This window comes from Ostrinia nubilalis, chromosome 9 (genome assembly GCF_963855985.1).
Source record: "Ostrinia nubilalis chromosome 9, ilOstNubi1.1, whole genome shotgun sequence".
NCBI lineage: Eukaryota > Metazoa > Arthropoda > Insecta > Lepidoptera > Crambidae > Ostrinia > Ostrinia nubilalis.
The window spans coordinates 10,321,704-10,344,856 of record NC_087096.1 but is presented as its reverse complement, the minus strand read 5'-3'; the positions used below and the strand labels follow the sequence as shown (position 1 = coordinate 10,344,856).

General features: G+C 36.0%; 1 protein-coding gene and 1 long non-coding RNA gene across 4 annotated transcripts in view; both read left to right on the top strand.

The window, feature by feature from the left end:
* The window catches only part of LOC135074601 (sodium-independent sulfate anion transporter-like), a 54,417-nt gene extending 39,092 nt beyond the window's left edge, over positions 1-15,325 (top strand). For all 3 annotated transcript variants that reach the window (XM_063968945.1, XM_063968947.1, XM_063968946.1), the window contains exons 9-12: positions 4,216-4,361; positions 6,626-6,910; positions 9,972-10,116; positions 14,068-15,325. In XM_063968945.1, the coding sequence (XP_063825015.1) occupies positions 4,216-4,361; positions 6,626-6,910; positions 9,972-10,116; positions 14,068-14,114 (623 nt within the window). In that variant the 3' untranslated portion in view covers positions 14,115-15,325. The remainder of the gene's footprint in view (positions 1-4,215; positions 4,362-6,625; positions 6,911-9,971; positions 10,117-14,067) is intronic.
* A 5,102-nt stretch (positions 15,326-20,427) lies between these two features.
* Positions 20,428-21,082, top strand: LOC135074999 (uncharacterized). The gene is made up of 2 exons (XR_010257937.1): positions 20,428-20,740; positions 20,993-21,082. It is a non-coding gene; the product is annotated as an uncharacterized LOC135074999 (long non-coding RNA).
* The last annotated feature ends 2,071 nt before the right edge of the window (positions 21,083-23,153 follow it).

Below are 23,153 nucleotides of genomic sequence, written 5' to 3'. Positions count from 1 at the left end.
AGCTTGATTTACGACTGTAACAACGCAAATACATTTGCGACTTGAAATAACTCAATCTGTTTATGCGTGACGAAAATCTTGCTTAATAAGTAGGTCACTTGAAATATGACTAGAGCTTTTTTTTAACGGAAGGAGTGATATTTTTAATATAGAGTTCGCTAAAAATAAATAGAAGGGAAATAAATTGCATCAAAACAAAGACTATTAATAGCCAATTTCAAATAATATGCTATGTGAAACAATTTTGTATTGTAGTAGATATTATCCCGTCTTTTACATCGTCATAAATGTAGTTACTACCTACACGTCACAGTATCCAATTTCATGTAGGTACCTTAATGAAATTTGATATCACCGTATAATTTAATGTCTCCAACCGCAAGTATTTATCATATTTCATCAATGATCGCTTTTATTGCTTTCATACATTATTTCTAAAGTATGATGGTCACATAATATTCGCGCTCGAGGCAAATCTGAATAATCCTAGGAATCCGCGCTAAGCTCCGAACGTTGTACGTGTTATAGCTTCGCCCAAATATTCCAAATGGATGGATATCATTGCCACTTACCTATATTATTCGGTTGTGGCTCCATTTGAGGTTGAACTCACTTTTCGCATGTGTTTTGACTAGATATTGACGCATCATTTAACTTGGTACGTGCTTAACTTGTGTATTAGGTAATCTACAGTGTTATTATAGCCTGTATCTGTTCTAGATATGATTACTGAAATAAACATATAACCATTTTCTTTTTCTTCCCTATAACAGTTTAAAAATCTGTGTACAGACTGCCAAGCTACAGACTGTGGCATCTTGCGTAGCGGGTGTTTTTTTGCACCAAAAATGTATGGTCTGATGATAATAATATATCATCAATGGTATTGACGGTGCGGTATAAAACAAAATGAAGTGCTCTGGATAATCACTCCCGCCGCGTATAATTGCGCAACATCATACCCATATATCACTGATATCAATCCCATTTGGGTAGTAAGCGATAGCGCACGTCCCGGGCTGAATCCTAGTGGATTAATTTAGAATCGTCCCGGTGATGTTCTGAACGTATGAAAATATTTCCAGTTTTCCAGGCGATTGTTAACGGTATGGTGTCGCTTGCACGCAGGTTACTCCATTGTTAGCTTTGTGGTTGGGTCTTTATTTGAGAATAAGGACGGGGTGAGAAGAGCATATTATTATAATTAATGAGCATATAATTATACGTATGTGGTATCACCCGAAGACCGTACCTATTTAGAAGGTGAATAGGTACTTGAAACTTTTCGATTGAAGTCTGTGTCTAATAAAAGCCAATGAAAGTAAGTTAAGTATTTTACGACAATGTTCATCTACAAATAATAAAATGGAAACTTAAAGGAAAGAAAAATAGAATATTTTCCGAATTTTCCGATATAGGTCGGAAAATCCGTCAGTGAAAAATAAGCGATTCGATGTTAGTGAGAGAAATAGATTTTTCTAGTCTATATCTATGTATACTCAGTCATCTAATATAGTTTCTACGAGTACTAGGGCACTATTTAAGTTGTGAGCCTCGACAACATAACGTGTTGTTAGACGACATCTGATACTTTTAATGAAAAGTTTGACATTTTTGACTACAACCTTATTCAAAACTTTTTATCATTTGAGCACGTTTTGTATTATTAACATTGAATTGAAAATTATCTTTACTACAAAAACATGGAATTGACTTGCGGAAATTTTCGCGCGAAGATTTATTATGACTTTCGACGTGGTTAATCAATACAAAACTGAAGCGGTCAGCTAAATTTCACTTTTGGTGATAAAGATCTATCCTTTACCATTGTAAAACGCTAGTTTAAGAAGTATGATATTGTATGTCATTGGCTCACCAGTGAACTTTGCGAAAGTCGTCCAAAATGACTAATAGTGGCGGTAAACATTGATGTTGTCAGAAAAATGGAAGAGAAACCTCGACATGTGATATATCGTAGGATTAAGATAATCCTAGGCATTAATTCCACTAGCAGTAATAAAATTTTTTATGACCATATTATGGTTAATATGTTTTTTTCTCGCTGGATGTCACAAAATTTTTCAAACGCTCAATAGGACGCTTGTGTCGTTTAATCCTTGGAAATGTTTGATAAATACGTTCAAAAAGCTGTAAAAGCCGTTTTTAAAATTGTGACAGTTGACGAATTAAGGATCTATGCATAATAATCCTGAAAATAAACAGCTATCGACTATGGAGGTGTTTTAAGATGAACCAATTCCAACAAAAGTCCCATGCGCTCGGAACACTTTGAAACTTACGGTCGCCTATTTTTCCGAAATATCCGATTATATGACAGAAACGTCACTAGAGAAATTTAGAATGGTTAATTCTTAATAGTAAACAGCCACTTTTTTCCAAAAGTCTTCAGTTTAATAAAGGAAACTGACCAGCATAGTCGAATCGCCATTCGTGACGAAAATGTGAGCTTTTACACGTCTCGTCAAACAACTGACTATTTGAACACTCAAAATATGAAATAAACAGGTCCAACGCTACAAAATTCTTGCTTGGAATCTAAACACTTCTTTTGGTACCCATATATTAAAATTAAACGCGTGAACAGCGATTTATGTAGCCAGAAGCAACTGTCGGTGCGGTCAAAAACCATGCTTTGGAGGTGCCTCAAGCTGAGTGGAAAAAATGCTATGAAAAGTGTTTCGGACACATTAAAAAGTACATAAATCATGAAAGACAATACCAATAAACGCAATCAATACCATTTTAGTAATAAACTACTTTGTTTTCATAGTTAGGCTCACAACTTAAATAGTGTCCCACGTATATTGATCAAAAGTATGAAACGGTACAATATGCATTCGATAAAATAGTTCGACATACCTACATAATGCTCACGAATATCCCGCACAATAATAGGTACGTGGTTCATAATTAGTAATTAATTAACTCGCTCCAGGAACAAATTTTGAAAGGCCGAATTTTCAAATCAAATTATCCTAATGTTTTGGTTATTTTCATATCATAATACGAGTAGTACGAGTACACAATTAGCATTGCGAATATTGGGGTAGTTAGCTAGGAAATTAACATTGTACATTTGCATATAACTTATAAGTAATTTTATAAGCGAATTGCTGAGCTGAAATAGAAAGTTTACTGGTTATGATTGTTACAGTCGACAAACCAAGACAGGATTAGGACAGTAATTGAAGAAAACTGAATTTAAAGGCATTGCGTAGTTGGAAAGATATAACAGACGTACTTAGGCTAAGTTGCACCACCTAACTTTGACCGTAACTTTAAAGATAACCAGTGTTTTTTGTATGAAGTTAAAATTTTTGACGTTTGTTAAAGTAAGATGGTGCAACTCAGCCTAAGTCTTACGAGTCTATGACTATGATGTTGAGAAAAAGGAGTTGTTTTTTTTAATATTTGTGTATCAAAAAGATACTCAGTAGACATTATGTGTTCCTGGCTAGAAAACTCACTCAGAATAGTTTAAAAATATGGAAATGCACCGCAACTTTTAATCACCCAAGGAACAGAGGTGTACGTTCGGTCCCATCGTAAAGCAAGCATTTATTATGCAAGAGAGAGGAGTATTGTATAAATGCCACGTTGCATAAAGGATAAATAGAGGTAGTATTTGTGTCTGCATTGCGCACTCATAGTGGAAACTCTTTTGCATAATACATCAGACGGCATCTGATGTATTTGTTTTTGTCGACCTATTTTTTGGTCCTGCGGGGCTTATACCTTCTTCAAGGAACCAGGGATGCGGTCTGTATCTAACTTCTAAATCGTGGCGATCCGTTTGACTCAGAATTCCCGAGGTGCGACCCTTCATATAGGTTTCACACTCAATCCTTGGACTTGTTTATGTGGCATAGTAATTGACTCTATATTTTGCACTTCTTTAGGTAGTCTAGTCGGATTGAAAATTTTTATTAAAATTGCAAAAGTGATAGAAATGAACGGGTGCCTCAAACAACAATTTACCTACATTTCAATTTACTAGCATAATATCTGCTGCTCGCTGCACTGTGAGAAAATGTTAAGCGGTACATACTTAATTAATTTTAAGTGTAACTCATATAAAAGCGATATGAGAATAGACACTTTCATTTTAATAATCATAAAGTATATTGACAAACTCTATTAATAATATTGATCTTTTTCTTCCCAGAAATAGTTAATAAATCTTGTTTTTTGCAGGATTGGACCTTATCCCGTTATTTGGTACATTCGTTTGCTGCTTAGCGCTGGGAATCGAAGTGGGTCTCATCTGTGGTGTACTCGTAGACGTTCTCCTACTATTGTATTACCACTCGCGACCACCTCTGGACGTGAAATTTGTCGATGTGAGTATTTTTTGTATAAAATATAAATTAAAAAGACACGAACATCTCATCAATTTAATTGGACAATAAATAAGTCTTCAGCTTTCTGCACGGGTATCGGAACATAATTAGGACACCGTGAAATAATATTAACATACCGTAAACCTGGTAAAATTTAATTAAAGCGAAAATTTCACGAATCGAAATCATTACCGGTTTAACATGGCTCTCCGAAATAAATTGCCTTCATTTGGCTTGCTAGACCATGTAATGAGTAAGAAACGGGTTACAATCAAGCGCCCGCTGCCAAAGCACTATCAAATGTAAATTTATTTGTATTATTGAATGGGCGACCGACGGCGGTACTTGGCAGCGTGAGGGCAACCGTGTAAAGCGGTTCTAGTTTGGAATTACACGTCCCATATCTAGGGGTATTTTATACCATGGACCAGTAATCGGCTTCATTTTGCATTTCCCTATTTTGGTAAAACAATATTTGCATTTAGTTTGGCTCGGTCTCGGTGGACATTTTATTTTGTTAATAAAATATGAGACTTGTATGCTGTGAACCTCGATACAGCAAACACGTTGTTATGTGAATTTATCGCATTACATGTTCAACTTCACAGTGGGAGATGTTAACAGGTGTAGAGTTTTGTTTATAAATGAAAAAAATTGCATAATGATAATGTTCATTAGAAATAGAACATGTAGTTAGGTACTTATGTCTACATTGTAGCTCCTACCAGGCCTGTTCATCTCCGCAAGTTTTCATCGAAAACAAAACACTCGCGACTACCCCTCCTAAGGCAGGCCTGGCTCACTCCGCGCGGTACATCCGATAATTACCTACAGCGAAGCGCCCCGCCGGCGGGTATTATATCAGTCGAGTGTCACGCGCGCGCCCGTCAGGACGCTGGCGTGCGTTGTAGTATGATTATAATTCTATGATCGAAGTATTATTTAAAAATGGACATAAAGAGAAAGAAATATTGTGCGGCGTTCGGGTGTTTAAATTCGAAAAGAAATCTACCGGATTTATCTTTTTTTTTCGCTTCCCAAAGATGCTGAAAGGTATGTTGGCTATGTAGGTAATCAATAATTCTTAGGATAGTATAGGAACCTAACCTACTATGACTACTGCTCAGAATGCGTTCGTTCGTTTCAGCCAAATGACGTCCACTGCCGGACAAAGGCCTCTCCCAAGGTTTTCCATAATTAATGCATACTTACCTACATACGTACGTCATTACAAATAAGTAGATTAATTTTTTTGTCGCTAGACAGCAACCCTAACAGCGTAAGAAGAGTTCAGAGGCACGCGATAGAAAGAGACAAAACTTGTAGGTGAATAAAATTGTAGGTACGTAGTGCTGTGCGAGCTGAATTCCACTGTATCGCGTCGTAGCAAGACTCGCATTTATTTAAATCGTCTTGCGGAGTAATCCTTCTGTACCTGTACTATTACTTATTCTGTGCCTAAGGTACTTATTCGACAGTACAATCACAAGCGAGTATTGACGCACGCACGTGTAATCTTCGTCCATTTGCATTGTAAAGACAATAAACTATATGTAAAAACGATGGTGTAATTAATACTGTGCAGTATTTTTTAACTGCCTGAATAATAATAGAAACACAAAATATAATTCATGCTTATTCATGTATTTCCTCCGCCATTTTCCGCAGTTTGGCACCGCACGTCACACATCATTTTACCGAAGTCAGCCCTATAGCTTCGGCGCAGTGCCGATCACTGACGTTTGTCAACGAAATGGTGCTTGACTCTTGAGACAGGCTAAATTACACCATATTGTTAATGACATTGAGCATATTTTTTTTTAAATACCTTCGCGTAGTAAAGCTTCTGTACGTAGTACTTATTATTATTCTGTGCTCCTACTTCGAAACGACACTCAAAAGCTCGTTTCTTCTCATTAGTTGAATTCAAATTATTTTGACAAATCACGGAACAGAAATACTCTTGATTGAGGCTGAGTTGCACCACCTAACTTTAACGGTAACTATAACTTTAACCAGCGTTTTTTGTATGGAGTTTGACAGATTTTTGACGTTTGTCAATGTTAAGGTAAGATAGCGCAACCTAGCCTGAGTGGCGCGTCGTTTCGTAACGGGGCTAAATGATACTGACTACGAATATGCTACGAGTGCTACGAATTTTTTCGTAGAAAGTTTTATAGACTTGCTTACTTTTGTTTTTCGTTTTCTTTTGTTTTATGTAATTTACAATGTGTACATACTCAAAAACAATATTTTTTCACTAGGACGGTGACCTACCACCCCACTACGCGATTCACCCAGTAGGGGGTCTCCACTTCGCGGGTGCCGAAAACGTTCGATCGAAGCTCGCCGCACTAAGGAACCCCAACAACAAAATCAACAAGCCTTTAGAAACCCTAACAGTTGTGCCTACTAATGACCTAGGGATTAACCCTAGGTTCCCAGAGAATGGAAACAACGGTGTCGTGGTCAGATGTAGTACGAAGGCTTCGAATGTGTTGGTGGTATACTGCGATGCTTTGTACAGAATGGATTATACGTTCTTACAGGTAAGTTTTGTGTTATTTTATAATACAGTAAAATGATATTTGTGGCTATTTTTTGCAAAATTTGTGTCAAAAATCTTGCATATCAATAGTACTTTCTCGTAAAATTGTCATTTATGTCCATTTTAAAGAATTTTAGCAAAAAGCAGCCCAACCTTTAGATCAAATTATTGATATTTATTAATTTTGCAAAGTTATTTACTGGATGATAATTAAACTGGAGAAAAAAGTAATTACTCTTAAATTTTTGAACGACCTTTTCTATTAAATAAATTATTAAACCATCAAAGCGAAAACATAGTTACTTTGGTCAGTACACACAATTCGCGAATCTCCAACTCGTTACGCCGCTGAAAACTATCAGCCTTTTAAAATCTACTAGTAGGTATTAATATAGTTCAAATAACTTTCCGAATCAGTGACCTGTAGAGCACCTTTGACCCAGGTCATACCGACCGCGACTCTAACAAACTATAGACATATTCATTTTAACAATATTGAAAATATGAGGCGTATTAGCTTCATTTAATATTCCGGCCGCAAGCCGCAACGTCAAATCACATGCAATGTTGACGCGCCGACCGCAGCGTAGTTTAAATATCTACAAGTATACCAACGAGCAAATAAGGGTTACAAAACACGCACGATTATTAAATGTTTGTGTGCTCACGAAGTTTGGTTTGGCAGAGCAAAATATGAAAGGGATTTTGAAAACATATTAAATAAATTCATAATATTGTTTTTTTTCTTCTCGTATTATTATAGGGCTATAACCACAGAATAATAATTGCTATAACTGAATATGTACAAAAGCTTTGAAAAGAAACTGATTTGCGATAATACCATTTTATTTTTGCATTTCGCTGAGGGTACTGAGAATCATATTTGATTAAATCCTAAGGAGGGACATGTTTCATTACTCATAATAAAACTTAGTATTTTAATTAAAAAGTTCACTTTTAATATTGCTAAAATGTAAGATTTTTATTAATTTCCTCTTCACTCAATTCAACTCCTAAGATTCTGTCACAAAAACATTATTACTGCTTTTCAACTTAAAAGGAACTGTGAAGATAGTAAAAGAGCTTCGAAACTAACTAAAAATGAACACGTTTTACCCTAATTACTTGCTTCACTGGCGTCCCAAAATACAAAAAGAAACTTCAAAGATAGTAAGAGGGAGTTTTTTAAAAGGTTTTCCCGCTTTTCGCAATTACATTTCTAACAATTTTAACACCATTAAGAGTTCCCTTTCACCTTTAACGGCAGGTTTCTTCTGACGTTAGGTTTATCTCGTTTTTTGAGTGCTCGATACACACAGTTGTTTACTTAATAAAGCTGTTATCAACTAATTACTACATTCATCAATGCTCTAACGTGATTATTTTTTAGCTTAAGAAGTAAATCCCTTATTTGTAACACTTAAGACGGTCACAAATGTTCATTCCAATTAAATAAACATTTCAGTAAGTATTTTAAATAGCTTTTTGCCTAAGCTTTTTGACCTAGTAGCAGTGGTGTGGCGTGTAAATAGCCACACCAGGCGGGATCTTAATCGGAAGTCCAAATTACGTTTCCCAAATGATTTTGCCTGCAGAGGAGAAATAGTTGGTCCCACTAACCTCTGAGCCAATCTCGGGTCCCCTTCCGTCAGCTCGACCACTGCTGGCACCGGGACACTCCGGGATGAAGATGGATCGGCTTCACTTCCCCTGCAGGGGGTTCAGGTCACGAGCAATTTGGGCTTTGACTGCGTGGGTGGTTTGATGCGAATGCGTTGTGCGTTATGATGCGATTTGCGGGAGATAAAAGTGCGGTTTTTTCACTCGCGAGACTGCGAATATGTGCGTTGCGATAAAGTTTTTACGGTGAAGTGTGTCAAAGCTTGACGTTCAGAAACGCCAAGAATGACCACAGAGATGTGGAAACCAAACAGTTTTCTACCTGCAGACAAAACTATTTGGGAATTAAAAATAAACTAAAGTTGAGCGTACATCTGCGTAACCAAGCAGTATATGTCAAGTATCTGGAAATTGTTGGGATGAAATGTAACAACAAACTTTGCCACCACTATCTGTCGTTTAAAATAAATAAAACTGTACCTTACACTAAACTGGCACGTTCAGTCGCCCTTACAGCGCAGCGAGCGTCACAATTATGAAAATTTTTGGCGTAAAACCGCGACCGGCAAACATGGCTCTGTTATTTTACGTCCCAGCCGAATGTGTTTTCGTTCCATTTGGCTTCCGAAGTCGGGCTCGTCCCGAATCCTTTAAAGCATAATTAATTGACTTGAAAAAGGATTCTTTTCGACCCGCCTTCTGCGTACCCGATGTAATCGTTATTTGCCGTATGTCGAGATCCTTTTCAGTTTAAGCTTTTGAGCGGTGGGAATGTACATTATTTATTTGGGAACTTCGATGATTGGTCATACATGTAATTAAGCGTTTTTCCTGCTACAAAAGACTTAATTGTCTTCATCTACATTTTTATTGCCCACAAAGAGAAATTACTTCTTTCTCCAAAACATGTTTATTTTTGAATGTACATTGGGTGTTAATTTTGGCTTAGAAAGGTTTTGTACCTACTTAATTAATTTCAGTCAAGCTTAGGTTTTTGTGTCTGATGATAAACTAAAGATAGCTTATGAATCGATAATGAACGGAATAGGACAACGGACCGTAAGGTGTGTTATAGTATAAAGTACCTATAGTTCGTTCGTTCGTTTCAGCTAAATGACGTCCACTGCTGGACAAAGGCCTCCCCCAAGGTTTTCACGGTTCTGCGCTGCCCGCATCCAGGCTCTTCCCGCGACCTTTACCAGATCGTCGGTCCACCTAGTAGGAGGCATGCCCACGCTACGTCTTCCAGCCCGTGGTCGCCACTCGAGAACTTTCCTGCCCCAACGGCCTACCTATAGTACCTACTGCTAAAGTATGATGTAGAAGTCTTTCACTCTGGCCCTTGAAGTTTAGTTTACAAAAGCCTCTACGTCACTTGACAACGGCTGTTGGGCTGTAAATGTTATTATCATGATTATTAAAATATTTTTTCTATTTCGCAGAGCATAAAAATGCTAGTATCGGAATGGTCACGGAACGGTCGCGTGGTGTGGTGTAACGCTAAGCCTCTCGTCAAGACGCAGCTTGATAGCGTACTTCAAGAGGTGGTCTACTGTAACAGCGAAGACCTGAAGAGGTTCCTTAGTGGTGAGTAAACTTTGAACTTTATTACAGCGTCTACAGAGGCGACTATAACTCAATGGTATCTACAGGGTGGAAACGATAAGTGATCTCACTCGATTATTTCTAGACTTTACAAGATATCGAAAAACTGATTACTGATCCTGAAAGTGCTTCACGAGCTCTTTCAAATGGTATCTATCAATATAAGTAAACTGGTACCATTCGAAAATTCAATGTTTCCAGTCCTGGCACAAGCAATATAAGCTTGCTTCAAGGTCTTAACGGCAATAATAGTAAATTGCATGTCATGTCATAAATAATTACAGATATGTTACAAAGAGAAAACTTGAGATACCTTTTACACTAATCTCTAGTGGGCACCGTCTACATTTGAAGAGTTCAAAACTAGTTGTCTGTTAGGAAGTAGGTCACCACATTTGTTTGGTTAGGACAGGCTTAAATCAACCTGAGCTTTCGATAAGAAAACACTGAGCTTTAGGCTCCTAAGCCATCAAATCTGATCAAGTTGTGACATAAGCTTCTAATAATTAGGTACCTATTCTTGTTTGTCAATTTTACAATAAAATTTAAGGAAAATATACAATCAACAAACAAACAATGAATTCAATCAGAAAATGAAGCTAATTCAAAAGTAGTACTTTTCTTCTAAAATGTAAGCTTAATAAATACACTTACTATTTATAAATATATTTCAATAGGTATCCATGAAATTAGTCAGTCAACGAACGCACAAAATTTAATCACTTTTTATTGGTTAATAGTGGTGTGGTGGTTGCAAGAATTAAGCAAAAATCCGAAAAATAGGACCTTCAAACTTTTCTCTCCCCGCCGGCTCAAGGGCTAAGGGCGGCGACTTTTGATATGTTCACCTCCTAACTAGTCTAAATAAAGTCACGAAGTCAGATATTGTGTTCCACGCATTTTCCTCTATAATACTTTATTGACTGGACTAAATAGACAGATCTCCCTACCCATATCAAATCCCCTGACTAACGGGATAGCTGCCAGCCCCAAAGGGACTGAAGTGACGATACAAGCCACGAAACTAAGTTACTAATCAGTCTGTGCTGTCGTCGAAGCGATCGGGGGAATAGGCTTCTCTTACACGCACTAATTATTTACGGCGTTGTTTTATGGGTACTGGTACAATTTATATTTTTTCAATGAATAGTCTCAAAACTAGGCATGAAAAGTCTTTATTACTGCGCATTTTCAATCTGAAAATGCCATCTTCATTTTTTAAAGAAAGAAAGAAAGAAAAAAATTTATTTGGTAGGTACTAAAGATAAAACAATAAGTACAAATCAGCATAACATTTTCAGTCTGAAAATGCTCAGTCAATTGACAAGGCCTCTTCAGATTGAAATAGACGTTGTGCGTCGTTAAAAGCTAATGTTTTTTTAACGGGATAAATGTTAACCTGTTTGCGGCTGCCTGCTAAACTCGCCCGTAAAACCCGCAGTCGAACCGCGGTGTGAACGCTAGGAGGTCCACCCCGTAGGTACACTTACAATTTATCGTGTAGGCTTGCTTAAAAGTTTACGTTTATACTCGTAAATAAAACACTTCTGGTATTTATTAAGTATTTTTTAGCTGCAGAAGCAGCTATTCATAATAACGCAGTTACCAAATGTGATGGAATGATCTTAAACGTCTGAAAAAGATTTCTTTCTTTGCTCTCAATTTCATTTCAAGTACCTAACATGCGAAAAATATCACTTAGTTATTACTCCAACGAGATTAGAAATATGAGAATCGATCAGATCTCTGTCAAAAATATTTCCATTTTGTTGCTCTTAGTTATTTTTTTTTAAAAGTATTTTTTTTAAGTTATTAATGAACATTATTATAGTGTTCAAACTTCAGAGTAGGCCACCCCACACGCTCGACTAACTAACGCTTGTGTGATAAGCCCGCCCGGTGATATTTTCACCTCATTGCCGCGTGCTAGGTGCGACTGGCACAGTTTCAAACTACGTTTCAAAGCCAAATGTGTTCAGCTCACTCAGGTATTTCAATTAGTGCTCCGTTTTAATCGCCAATGCATGAATTTAATCTGAAATTAAATGTTTGTTCATAGCAAATCTGCGGCGCGGTGAATGATACGGCCGATATTGAATTGGCCGTTTCGATTCATTAGTTTTGCGCTAAAGTGTTTAGCGTTATTGAGTGCTCAATGATGCCGGTTATAACACTCAAAAAGCCTTTATAACCTTTATACAATAGGTTCATCTAAATATAGCGTAAAAGAGCTGTTTTCTTGTTTTAATTTTAGGAATATTTTACCTTACCCTTTGTCCTTTACACCTTCCCAAATAATTACTCAATTACATTTAAATGGGAAATCTGTGAAATATAATAATAAAGCTTATACAGATAGGTACACAATGAGTAAACCTGCTCACGGGTATAAATTAAACAGTGAAGTCTAAATTAAACCTCTCTTAGAACAAAACGGCTCTAACAATATTGTGAACAATAACAGGAACGGTAGTAAAGTATTCTGTGCTGATAAATTATTTCGTTCCAACCCCGCCGCGTAATAGCCAATGAGTGTAATTTGTTTGCGAACAAATTATACCGATTGCGGATATTTCGTTTCAATTATGCCATTGTTCTAGTATCTGTGGTTGGTGGACGAAGCGCCAGCTATGTATACAGGGCGAATATTTCCAGAGCGCCTGATTGGCCAAAGAATCTGCAAAAATATATACCTTAGAAAACAATACCTATATGAATTAAATTAGAGGTTTTAAAAATAATCATTTACCATGGCTCTTCTAAAGATCCAATTATACAAATTGGATAATGACGTGAAAAGTGTTAATCAGTTGCAGGGGCTTGTCAAATGCTTGGGGAAGGCCTGACGACAAAAGGCCCGTTTGTTGGTTGAAACGGAGAAGAAGAAGAAGAAAGTAATTATAGCATAAAATGATAATTTGACGGAAGTAGGTTTACGTATTTATTTTCAACATACAAAAGCATTTTCGCAAATTAGCTATCTAATAATATTCACTGTGTATTGGATGAAGCCGAAATCTCGTAATTGAAAACGATAAACGTTTACGCTCATGGGATTTCTTATACCGATACAAAAAGGCTCAGGGAAAATGACGCACGAAACAATTTTCGTGTTAAAATTTTGGATGGCGCAATATTTATTCTTTTTATGTTGCGTCCGCGTTCATCTGAGATTTTCCTTTCAACTGTTGAGAAGATATTGGTTGTTATATTAGAGTAGGTCATTTTATTTTTATTATTTAGATTAAATATATTAAACTAGCCGACAATAGCCCAATTCGAGAATGGTTAGTGTAGAAAACTTCACTATTTGAACCTATTCCTAACACAAGTCTTACAAACGTTGCTTGTCATTAATAGGTAATTGTTATAAAAACTTGGCTTCGGTTATGTAAGATAATGGGCCATAAAAATAATCTCATACACGTGATAATTCAATGTGAATATACCTTGATGCCAGTTTCGGCTCAGCTAGACAGAGACATGACGTGAGATTTGACGTTATCATTCCAGATATTCCTCGCCCGCCACCTCCTCCGAATTGCTCACTTACAGGAAGTTGTGTCGCCGTTGCGGGAAAATGCGTGACCGCACATTGTCCCTTTATGACGTGACGATACAATTATTGTATTTATACTTTAATATCGCCGTAAGTCATAAAAAGCAGGAGAAATATTTTGCATTCAGAATTTTCTTCAAAAATTTGGCATGGTGATTGCTGTCATCAAAGAAAATTCTTAAATAATATTTTTAAGTTACGTTCAGGCGAGGCATTTTAATATACACTCTGTGACGTCTTAAATTAATTATGTATGCGAAACAGGTGTATTTTTGGAGCAAAATTGTATACTTAGATATAATTATGTGCTGGCGACTGTACTACAATTATTTACATTGATTGTGTTTTAATAAGTTTTATTTGTATTATTTCAGGTGTAGCTCTGGCCGACGAGGCTGCAATCGGTGACACCCATTTATAGTTTAGCCTGAATCTACATCGATTTTGCTAAATGTTTTAATTATAAGAATACATTACGTTGGTTCGTGCGTTTCTGAAGATAATATGTCGTCTACAGTACTGCTGGGCAAAGCCATCCCCCAAGGATTTTCATAAAGACCGGTCCTGCGCTGCCCGCATCCAGGGTACTTTCCGCAACCTTCACCAGATCGTCGCACATAGCTCGTAGAGCTGAAAAGTTCTCAAGTGGCGATTACGGGCCGGAAGGCGTAGTATGGCCAGACCACTTGGTGGACCGACGATCTGGTGAAGAATACGTAGTATAAGTTAATTCTATAGCTTTTCATGTAGCGATATATTAGAAAAAGATATTCAATATCTTGTGTAGGTACGTCATAAATTATACTCTAACATTGTATTTACCAATGGAAATGAAAGTTCTACCAAGACAATATCAACTGATAAGTTTTAGATTTTATTTAGGTTAGATAAACTTAGTCCGTCCTTTTAAAATACCTCAATGAGATAGATCCGATGATGTTCTAACACATGATGTGTGGAAACGATGTAAGATATTTTTGAACTTCCAATTTAGCTTGGGTTTCTTAATAGTAACAAAAGTAATTAATTATAGTATCACAGGTATCGAACCTATAATAACACGTATTGGGGGAATATACCCACTTAGAAGTTCTTGTTTTTCTTACATCGTTTCGTCTGACAACTTGAATAGTATAGGTTTAAGCCGGGTCCAGACGGGTGTAACGCGTAATGGAATGTATCGTGTAATGTAATAGAAATAGTATGGGGGGGCAGCACTTTACATGTAATGTTCGTAGTGCCGTCCACCCGCAGAATTCGTGTTACATCACACGTAATCTTGCATTACACATTACACCCGTCTGGTCCGGCTTAACGTTAAAAGTAAAGTTGCTGATTAAGAAATATCTTATGACCCTAAAGATTCATAGTCAACTTTTTCTATTAAATTTGACTTGCATTGCATTATTTAATCAAAGATTTATCGTTATGTGTGATCCCTGTGACTGTTGTGATATTTTGTATTCAAATGCATTCATGTAAATAGTGTGATTTTAAATAGCTATAAGAGTTAGTATTGTATTAATTGATATTCACAAAAAAAAAACAGTAAGTAAATGATTAAGTAAAATATTTTAAAATTAAGCATAATAAAGAAAAATGGTAATAAAATTTTATTAATAAGTCCCACAAGACCCAAGTTTGTGGTTATTAATAGTTCCTTCTAAGTTACCTTTAATGAAACTTTGTAATACAATAATTCATGTGATAAACATACATTTATTATTATTATAATTAAATACCTATTCCTAAACAAATAAAAATTGCCTCTTACAATATTGTTCCTATTTCTTACTCTCGGCACGAAAAACAATTGAAGTAAAGAATGGAAGTGGAATTTATTTTCATATTGAAATGTTTTTTTTTATCTATCGTTCGTCCAGCTAAAAGTTACGTGTAAGTATATTTAAATTGACAGTCATTGAGGATAATATTATATTGTAACCTTTTTCATTTCTTACTCTTGGCATACTGAACTGCCTACTTAATACATGCCTAGGTTTTCAGAACTGAAAAACGTAACATTTTCAGATAACTGTGAGACTGTGACCACAGAAACACAAAAAAATCATAAGGATTAGAAAGTTTCATAACCTTAAACCTTAAACCCATATAAGATAACTCAAAAATCGCGAAGTTAACCCAAACCTTAATAAAATTGAGATAAAACATGTAAATAAGGTACATATTGTGACAAACAAATGCAGGATTTTAACTTTGCGGGTTTAATTAAATGTCAGGGCTTTTGTTGTATCTGCGGGTTATATTGTCTCATACAAAATGCCTATTGTCCCTTAAGCCGGGCTCACACTGGGAGGTAGAAGGGCGCAATAAAAATAAGCCCTTTTGCTTATTGACATACAAGGAAGTCAGATATTGCTATAGGAAATAAGTGGGAAGATCGTGAGGAGGGTGCATGCAGCAAGAGGGAAAAAGTAGATATACCCGAGAAGACTTTCGAAGGGCTTTTGGGCATGGGATTTAAAAAGAGAGAGGTCTTATACGCAGTTTATTCATCTTATGAACTGGAACGTTATGCGTTAAGAATAGCAAGTAGATAAATAAGACATTTGTAAAATAGCATCTATTTCAACAACATAATATGATACCAAAATATTAAGCTTGATATGCTGTCATCCGTACCTTGTCTGTCGTCGGATATAATATTGAACAAATAACTAAACATAGCTCATGAAATAAGTTTTTTAGTTGTTAAATTTTCCCCTAATTGCTATCGTACCTAGAATTTGTCTTATTATACGTTTTTATTCATTATCCTTCTTAATTTACTGGTAAAAAGCTAAAGACGTGATTCGCGCTTACAATGACTTGTTTATTAATTACAACATTTTCAGCCGACAGCAAAATGAATGAAAACCGTTAAATTAAGTCTCACTTAATATTATTCAAAGAAAACAATTTGATGTCGTATAAATTATCACTCCGCTACCATTTAAATGTTAAAACATTATGGAAATGGAAAACTTAATTAGCAACTGAAAATTTGAATAATTATTCTAGAAAAACATACTTTTCGATGGTTATTGATACTCCCATTGACGTACACTAATGGTCCTTTGAAAATAATACGCGGGCTATTCACTGAATCGTACATTCTTCGGTTCTCGTTTAATGTGAAATTGTGAATGTTTCAATTAATCATTGCTGAAATTTCAACAATTATCCGAGCAATAGATACATTGGACTCGCGTGGGTATACCCGGGTAATAGGCAACATTACATTTTGCTCTATTTAATATCTATAGGTATTTAGATGAGTGAGATGTGTGAATCAAAAATCAAAACTTAAAAAAAGTTATAAAACATAAAAGATCCATTAAGTAGGTACAATGAACGCCCTAGAGGTAATATTATCTGTGGTAGCAATGCTAGTCAGAGTCAGAGCTGAAAATAAAACAAAATTATAGACTCAAATTCCCGTACGTGTATCGGTAACTAATGGCACACAATAAGTAAGTATAGATTATTTCAGCTAAGCACATAATGGGCACTTTTTTGCCCAAATAGGTGTGTCGAGAAAAGCTCTCGCAAATCCGGTTTCAGACGGGGCATTTACGTCGATTACCTACTTAGTTGTTTCCTGAGAAACGGCAAATTGGACACGTAATCATGGTGTTGTTTTGTTTCATTCGGACAATAGGCAGTCGTTTTCGTATATGTACATTATGATTAACACGGTACATAGGTACTTACACAGCTTTCCTTTGACGTTCTTTGTGTGCTAAATATTTTATCTGAAAGTACTTCCAGACGACAGTAATGATTTTGTCTTAAGGGGCGTAGTAGCACTAGGTTTTGTAGGATTCACCAATAAATAAGCTATTTTATGAGAATGACATGACATTCGAAAATGATTAAAGTACCTAATGTAGTAAGCCAACACAACAGCAATCTCTAAAACATTAGCAATAATCTTAGTAACTAATTTATTAACGAGCGTAGTAAATTATTAAATCGCAATCATTGTTTTACATAATTGACTTCTGTGTACTAATTTGTTACAAACTTAATTGATTCGACACAACACATAATTTTTAAACTGAAATTTGAGCAACAGGAATATAAAAGAAAATGTTGGACCTCGTTGATAGGGAACCGGGCGAAACCATAATGAAAGTGTACAGTATTATTTTAATTTCCGTTTTGGCCATTTTCGCGCATGCAGGGGACGTCCACTACGATTTGAGGGACGCTCCATTTTTGTTCTATAAATATGTGAAGGAGTATCAGCGGGAATACAAAGATACCGAAGATTTACTTATACATTATGCCAGATTTGTGTCTGAGATCAGGGAAATAAACATAGCAAACGAGCTCAGTGAAACAGCGACATTTGATATTAATCAATTCACAGATTATACTGATGAAGAAATGAAGCCATATGTGGATGGCGTAAAGATAGAACCGGAGCTACGTAATTATTGTTGTAGATCTTCTCTATATATTAAAAGATATTTGCATTTTTTTCGGATTTTAAATGATATTGATAGGTTAATAATTTGTTTTTATTGCAGTATGTTACGTTACTGGAATCTATTTCATGTCCTATCATATTTCTTAAACAAAAATTCCCCAAAGCGCTTCACGTCACATGGACCTGAAAGACTCGTAAAAAACATAATATCTATTTGACACTCGTAATTTTCATTAAAAATAATTAAATCATACATAAAATATTGTTGAAAAGTTTTGTTTGCAACTTACTTATTATATTATTTTATTTACTTTATTAGATGCTGCTCAAGACCGCAGGGTTCCACAATACCGATCTCGCTACCGTGAATACTAATAAATAAAAACAAAATAAATAGTTTTAAACTAAATAAGTATTTGCTTTTATATTTTTGAAAACTACACTGGTCATCACAAAAATCGACCCTCCCGCGACAAGCACTTTCAAACGTATGCATTTCCACTTCCCACCAATATTGGCACCATTTAAAAGCCTAGTTCTACTTCATTTCATTAAAGGAAAGGTTTTTACCCCAAAAATGTGTCTGTAGAAGAGTCACTTCTTTAAAAAATAGGTAGGTAGTTACGCTTGAGCCAACTTTTATGGCTATAAGTAAAACTGTTAAGTTGGGATTAATCGATATCCATCTGTTAAAGAGGACACGTGAGATCATTATTTGATAATACAGGGTGACTGGAACTGAACCCGCCATAGCTAATATGCGTATAGAGGAGGTCATTTGCTAATTATTGAACCTTACTTTCTATAACTAAAGTTTTATAGTTTAGGAGATATGTCAATTTTTATACTTTTCGTGCGTTCGGCAAGTCGTGGCCCATGCCCCAGGCGGCAAGTTCAAGGGGCGGCAAAATCAGGCAGCAATGAGGCCTGGGCGGTCATAGCCTCCTTCTGCGAAAGCGTCATGTTGCAAAAGGAGGGCGCCGAGCGAGAGCGCGAGGACGATCTAAACGCGCCCTCGATCCATCGGCGGCGAAGGGGTCAGAGGTAGAGATGAGACGTATTTACTAGAACAGATACACACTAGGTATTTTACAGTACTAGGCGGCACCTATTCCAATTTTTTAAATACTTGATCCACCTAGTATTTTATAAATTACACGATTTCCGACCGTACCATTAAAGTAATAGAGGTTATTATTGCGTAATCCGTAGTCGTGTATTACGCGCACCTAGTAATTCTCGCTAAGCTTATGTGCGAACGTAGAGATTCACTCCGTCTCTGTCTGACCAAACAAATTTGAGCGCGACGAAGCAAACGCACACAAACGTACTTAGTCAAACCATATTCATGTAAATAAGAAAAAATATGTAAATATTTTTATGAAATTGATAGGTATCTTTTAAATACGCCAACTTTTAAACCTGTAGAAGTATGAAGGGAGGAATTATTATTCAATTTCAAATTGCATTATTCATACTACGGTTGTATCTTTTCAAAGAAAATTGTATTTTAAAGTCATATTACGTGGATTAGTCCGCACTAGTCGCGTCAAGTATGCTAAATTACTACGTACTAGGTGGAATAGGTATTTGGATCGAGTATTAATAAATACTAGGAATAGGTGCACCTAGTATCAAATTTACCTAGTATACCTAACCCATCTCTAATCAGAGGAGGATGAGGATAAGATCGCCTCCTGATTTCCCTCCACGGTGATGGTCAGCGGCTGGGATTGTGGGGGCGCCCCCGCCTGCATTGAACACACCATTACCTCCGTCAGACGGGAACAGCTGCGAGATCCCAGCTGTTCTGAGCGCCCTGAGCTTCTCTTCTCTGAAGCTCTGAGCGCCCGATTTGCCGCCCCCTGGGCGTGCCGTACCGTGGGCAAAATTCACACTTTACAGACGAATAAACAACTCATCATTTACTTACCTTTGATTACATAATAAATAATAGTACAAGTATAGACATTTCATGGCCATATCAACTCGAATTAGCGTTTTTTCTTCAATATTCATTAGTATACAGGGTGAAAAAGGATTAAAGTAATGTAGTAAGCCAACTTGTTAACACAACAGCAATCACTAAAACATTAACAATAATCTTGGTAAGTAATTTATTAACAAGCGTAGTAAATTATTAAATCGCTAATCATTGTTTTACATAATTGACTTCTGTGTACTAATTCGTTACAAAGTTAATTGATTGGACATAACACATTTTTTTAATCGGAAATTTGAGCAACAGGAATATAAAAGAAAATGTTGGACCGCGCTGTCCATTGAGATTGACAGGGAACCGGGCGGAACCATAATGAAAGTGTACAGTATTATTTTAATTTCCGTTTTGGCCATTTTCGCGGATGCAGGGGACGTCCACTACGATTTGAGGGACGCTCCATTTTTGTTCTATAAATATGTGAAGGAGTATCAGCGGGAATACAAGGATACCGAAGATTTACTTGTACATTATGCCAGATTTGTGTACAATCTCAGGCAAATAAACAAACAAAACGAGCTCAGCGAAACAGCGACATATGATATTAATCAATTCGCAGATTATACTGAAGAAGAAATGTATCCATTAATTAATGGCTTTAATCCGAAACCACGTAAGTATTGGATAAGTTTTTAAATTATACTTATTGATAAGTTTTCTCTCATTGTTGATAATTTGTTTTTATTACGTTACTAGAATCTATTTCATGTCCTCATTTCTTACATAAAAATTCCCTAAAGCGCTTCCACGTCACATTTGACACACTAAAAGTACTTAACTAAATGATACCTACTTAAAATATTGTAAAAAGGCGTTTTTGTTTTGCAAATAAGTACAAAATATGTTATTTTATTTACTTCATTAGATGCTGCTAAGGACCGCGTGGTTCCACAATCCCGATCTCGCTACCGTGAATACTGAGAATTAAAAACCAAATAAAATGTTTTAAACTGAATTTTTTTTAAATAATTTTTGAAAACTCTTTGGATTCATCTCCTAAAGTCGCAAGGTAAGAAATATCACATATTTTATAGTAGCCCAAATTGAGGCTTTCTTTGTTTCTAACTCCTATAGGTTTTAGTGGTCATATCCAGTATAATCCAGTCTGCAGCTCTCAGTTAACAGGTTGTCACTTTCGTCCAAGATTGTCACTTATCCATTATACATAATATTTATTGCCAAATGAAATTTAATACAAACTAGGTATACATTATATACCTTTTAGATCTCATATTAATTAACACTCTATCTGTAGTTTTGTACCAAGAGGTAAAAGAAATTATGTTAGTGTGTATACTCGTAATAAATATTCTAATACAGAGTTTAATAATGTAGAACTGTAAATTCACATGAGTCCGTCAATCCGATTTGACTCGCAAATCGAGAAACTTGAATGTGTTATTTTCTATATGATTGAAGTATTTTATTGCCTTAATCTAATCGATTAAGTATAAGCGACGGCACTAATGAAAAAGTGCTGCTTTAAAAATGGTGAAAAAGTACCTCCAATACCAGTTTTCAGTTGACTGAAAAAAATGAAAGTGTTTGGTATAATCGTCATTTGTTTCTGGGCGTTTAATTGCATTATCGCTGACCCTAGTATTTATTATGACCTCAACGATGCCCCTAGATTATTCCATAAGTTCATTGCCGAAATGGGCCGTAATTATAAAGATTACAACGAGTATCTGTTTCGATATGAATTATTTGTGCGATATTTGATAGACGTAAACAAGAGAAATGCTGCACAAGAAGGCGTGAGCTTTGGCATCAATAATTTCGCAGATTGGACCGACGAAGAATTCAATAAAACTTTAGGCTTGGCTACTGTACCGCCAAATCGTAAGTGTTGTTATACAGGGTGGCCAGGGTATTGAGGTTCAAATCAATGAATCTAAATTATAGGTTTATAATTTAGATTCTTTACATCCAGGTGTATCTAAATCACCCCCATGGTAGGTAGGTAAGGTGTGGAAGGTTCTCTAACGTAAGTAAGTAAGAATAAACTACAAGTGCTCGCCAGAGTGAGAAAAGAATTAAAAACCAGCCATAGGTGATAGTTTAGGATAAATCACAAAATCAACTCTATCTCCTAAACAAAGGAAAATCGTAGAACATACATAGGGGTGATTTAGATACACCTTGATGAAATCTAAATTTTAGTTTTAAACGTCAACTGCCTGGCCACCCTGTATATAATAAAAGATCCATTAACTTATTTATTTTAAACTTCGTTCAGTGGTTATCTAAATGTACAAGAACATAAGATACTCGCAATAATAAATAATTTAAGGATAATGCAGCTGTATAATTCTTTGTACAGTACCCGGCAATAAATATTGCACATCGACCTTTTGAAAGAGAATCGGTTAATTTCGGCTCGTAGAGCGTTATCTCTGTCGCACACTACCTATACGATTGACAAAACGTCATTGACAAAACGACTATAATAGTCCAGTCAATAAATCATTCTAGATGGAAAACTGTAGAACACAATTTCTGACTTCAGGACTTTATTTAGACTAGTTAGGAGGTGAACATAGCAAAAGTCCCCGTCCTTAGCCCTTGAGCCGACGGGGAGAGGGGGGTTTAAAGGTGCCACTTTTCGGTTTTTCGCTTAATCCTCGGAAACTATGCGTCCTAGTGACATGACTACTATGAACCAAAAAAAGCATATTCAATTTGCTACAGGTGAGATAGTCAACTTTTTTGATAAATTGTATAGTTTTCGCGGCATCTGCTCTAGAAGGTCTGTAAAATTGGAAATTTTATTTTTGTCTTACATGTTCCCATCAGGAAAAAATCGACTAAATCAACATTGAGCAATCATTCTAGACATGCGGGAGCATGTTAAGCCTAGTTCCAGGGAGGGGACTGCACCGTGCGTATATTTAGACGAACCACTTTGAGCCACTATTGATTCCTCATCACTCAAAAACTACTGTGCATTAACACTTCAAATTTGGCTCATGTGTTGAGACTTGCAAGATAAACATCAGCTTCAAATTTCATAAATATGCCTCAAA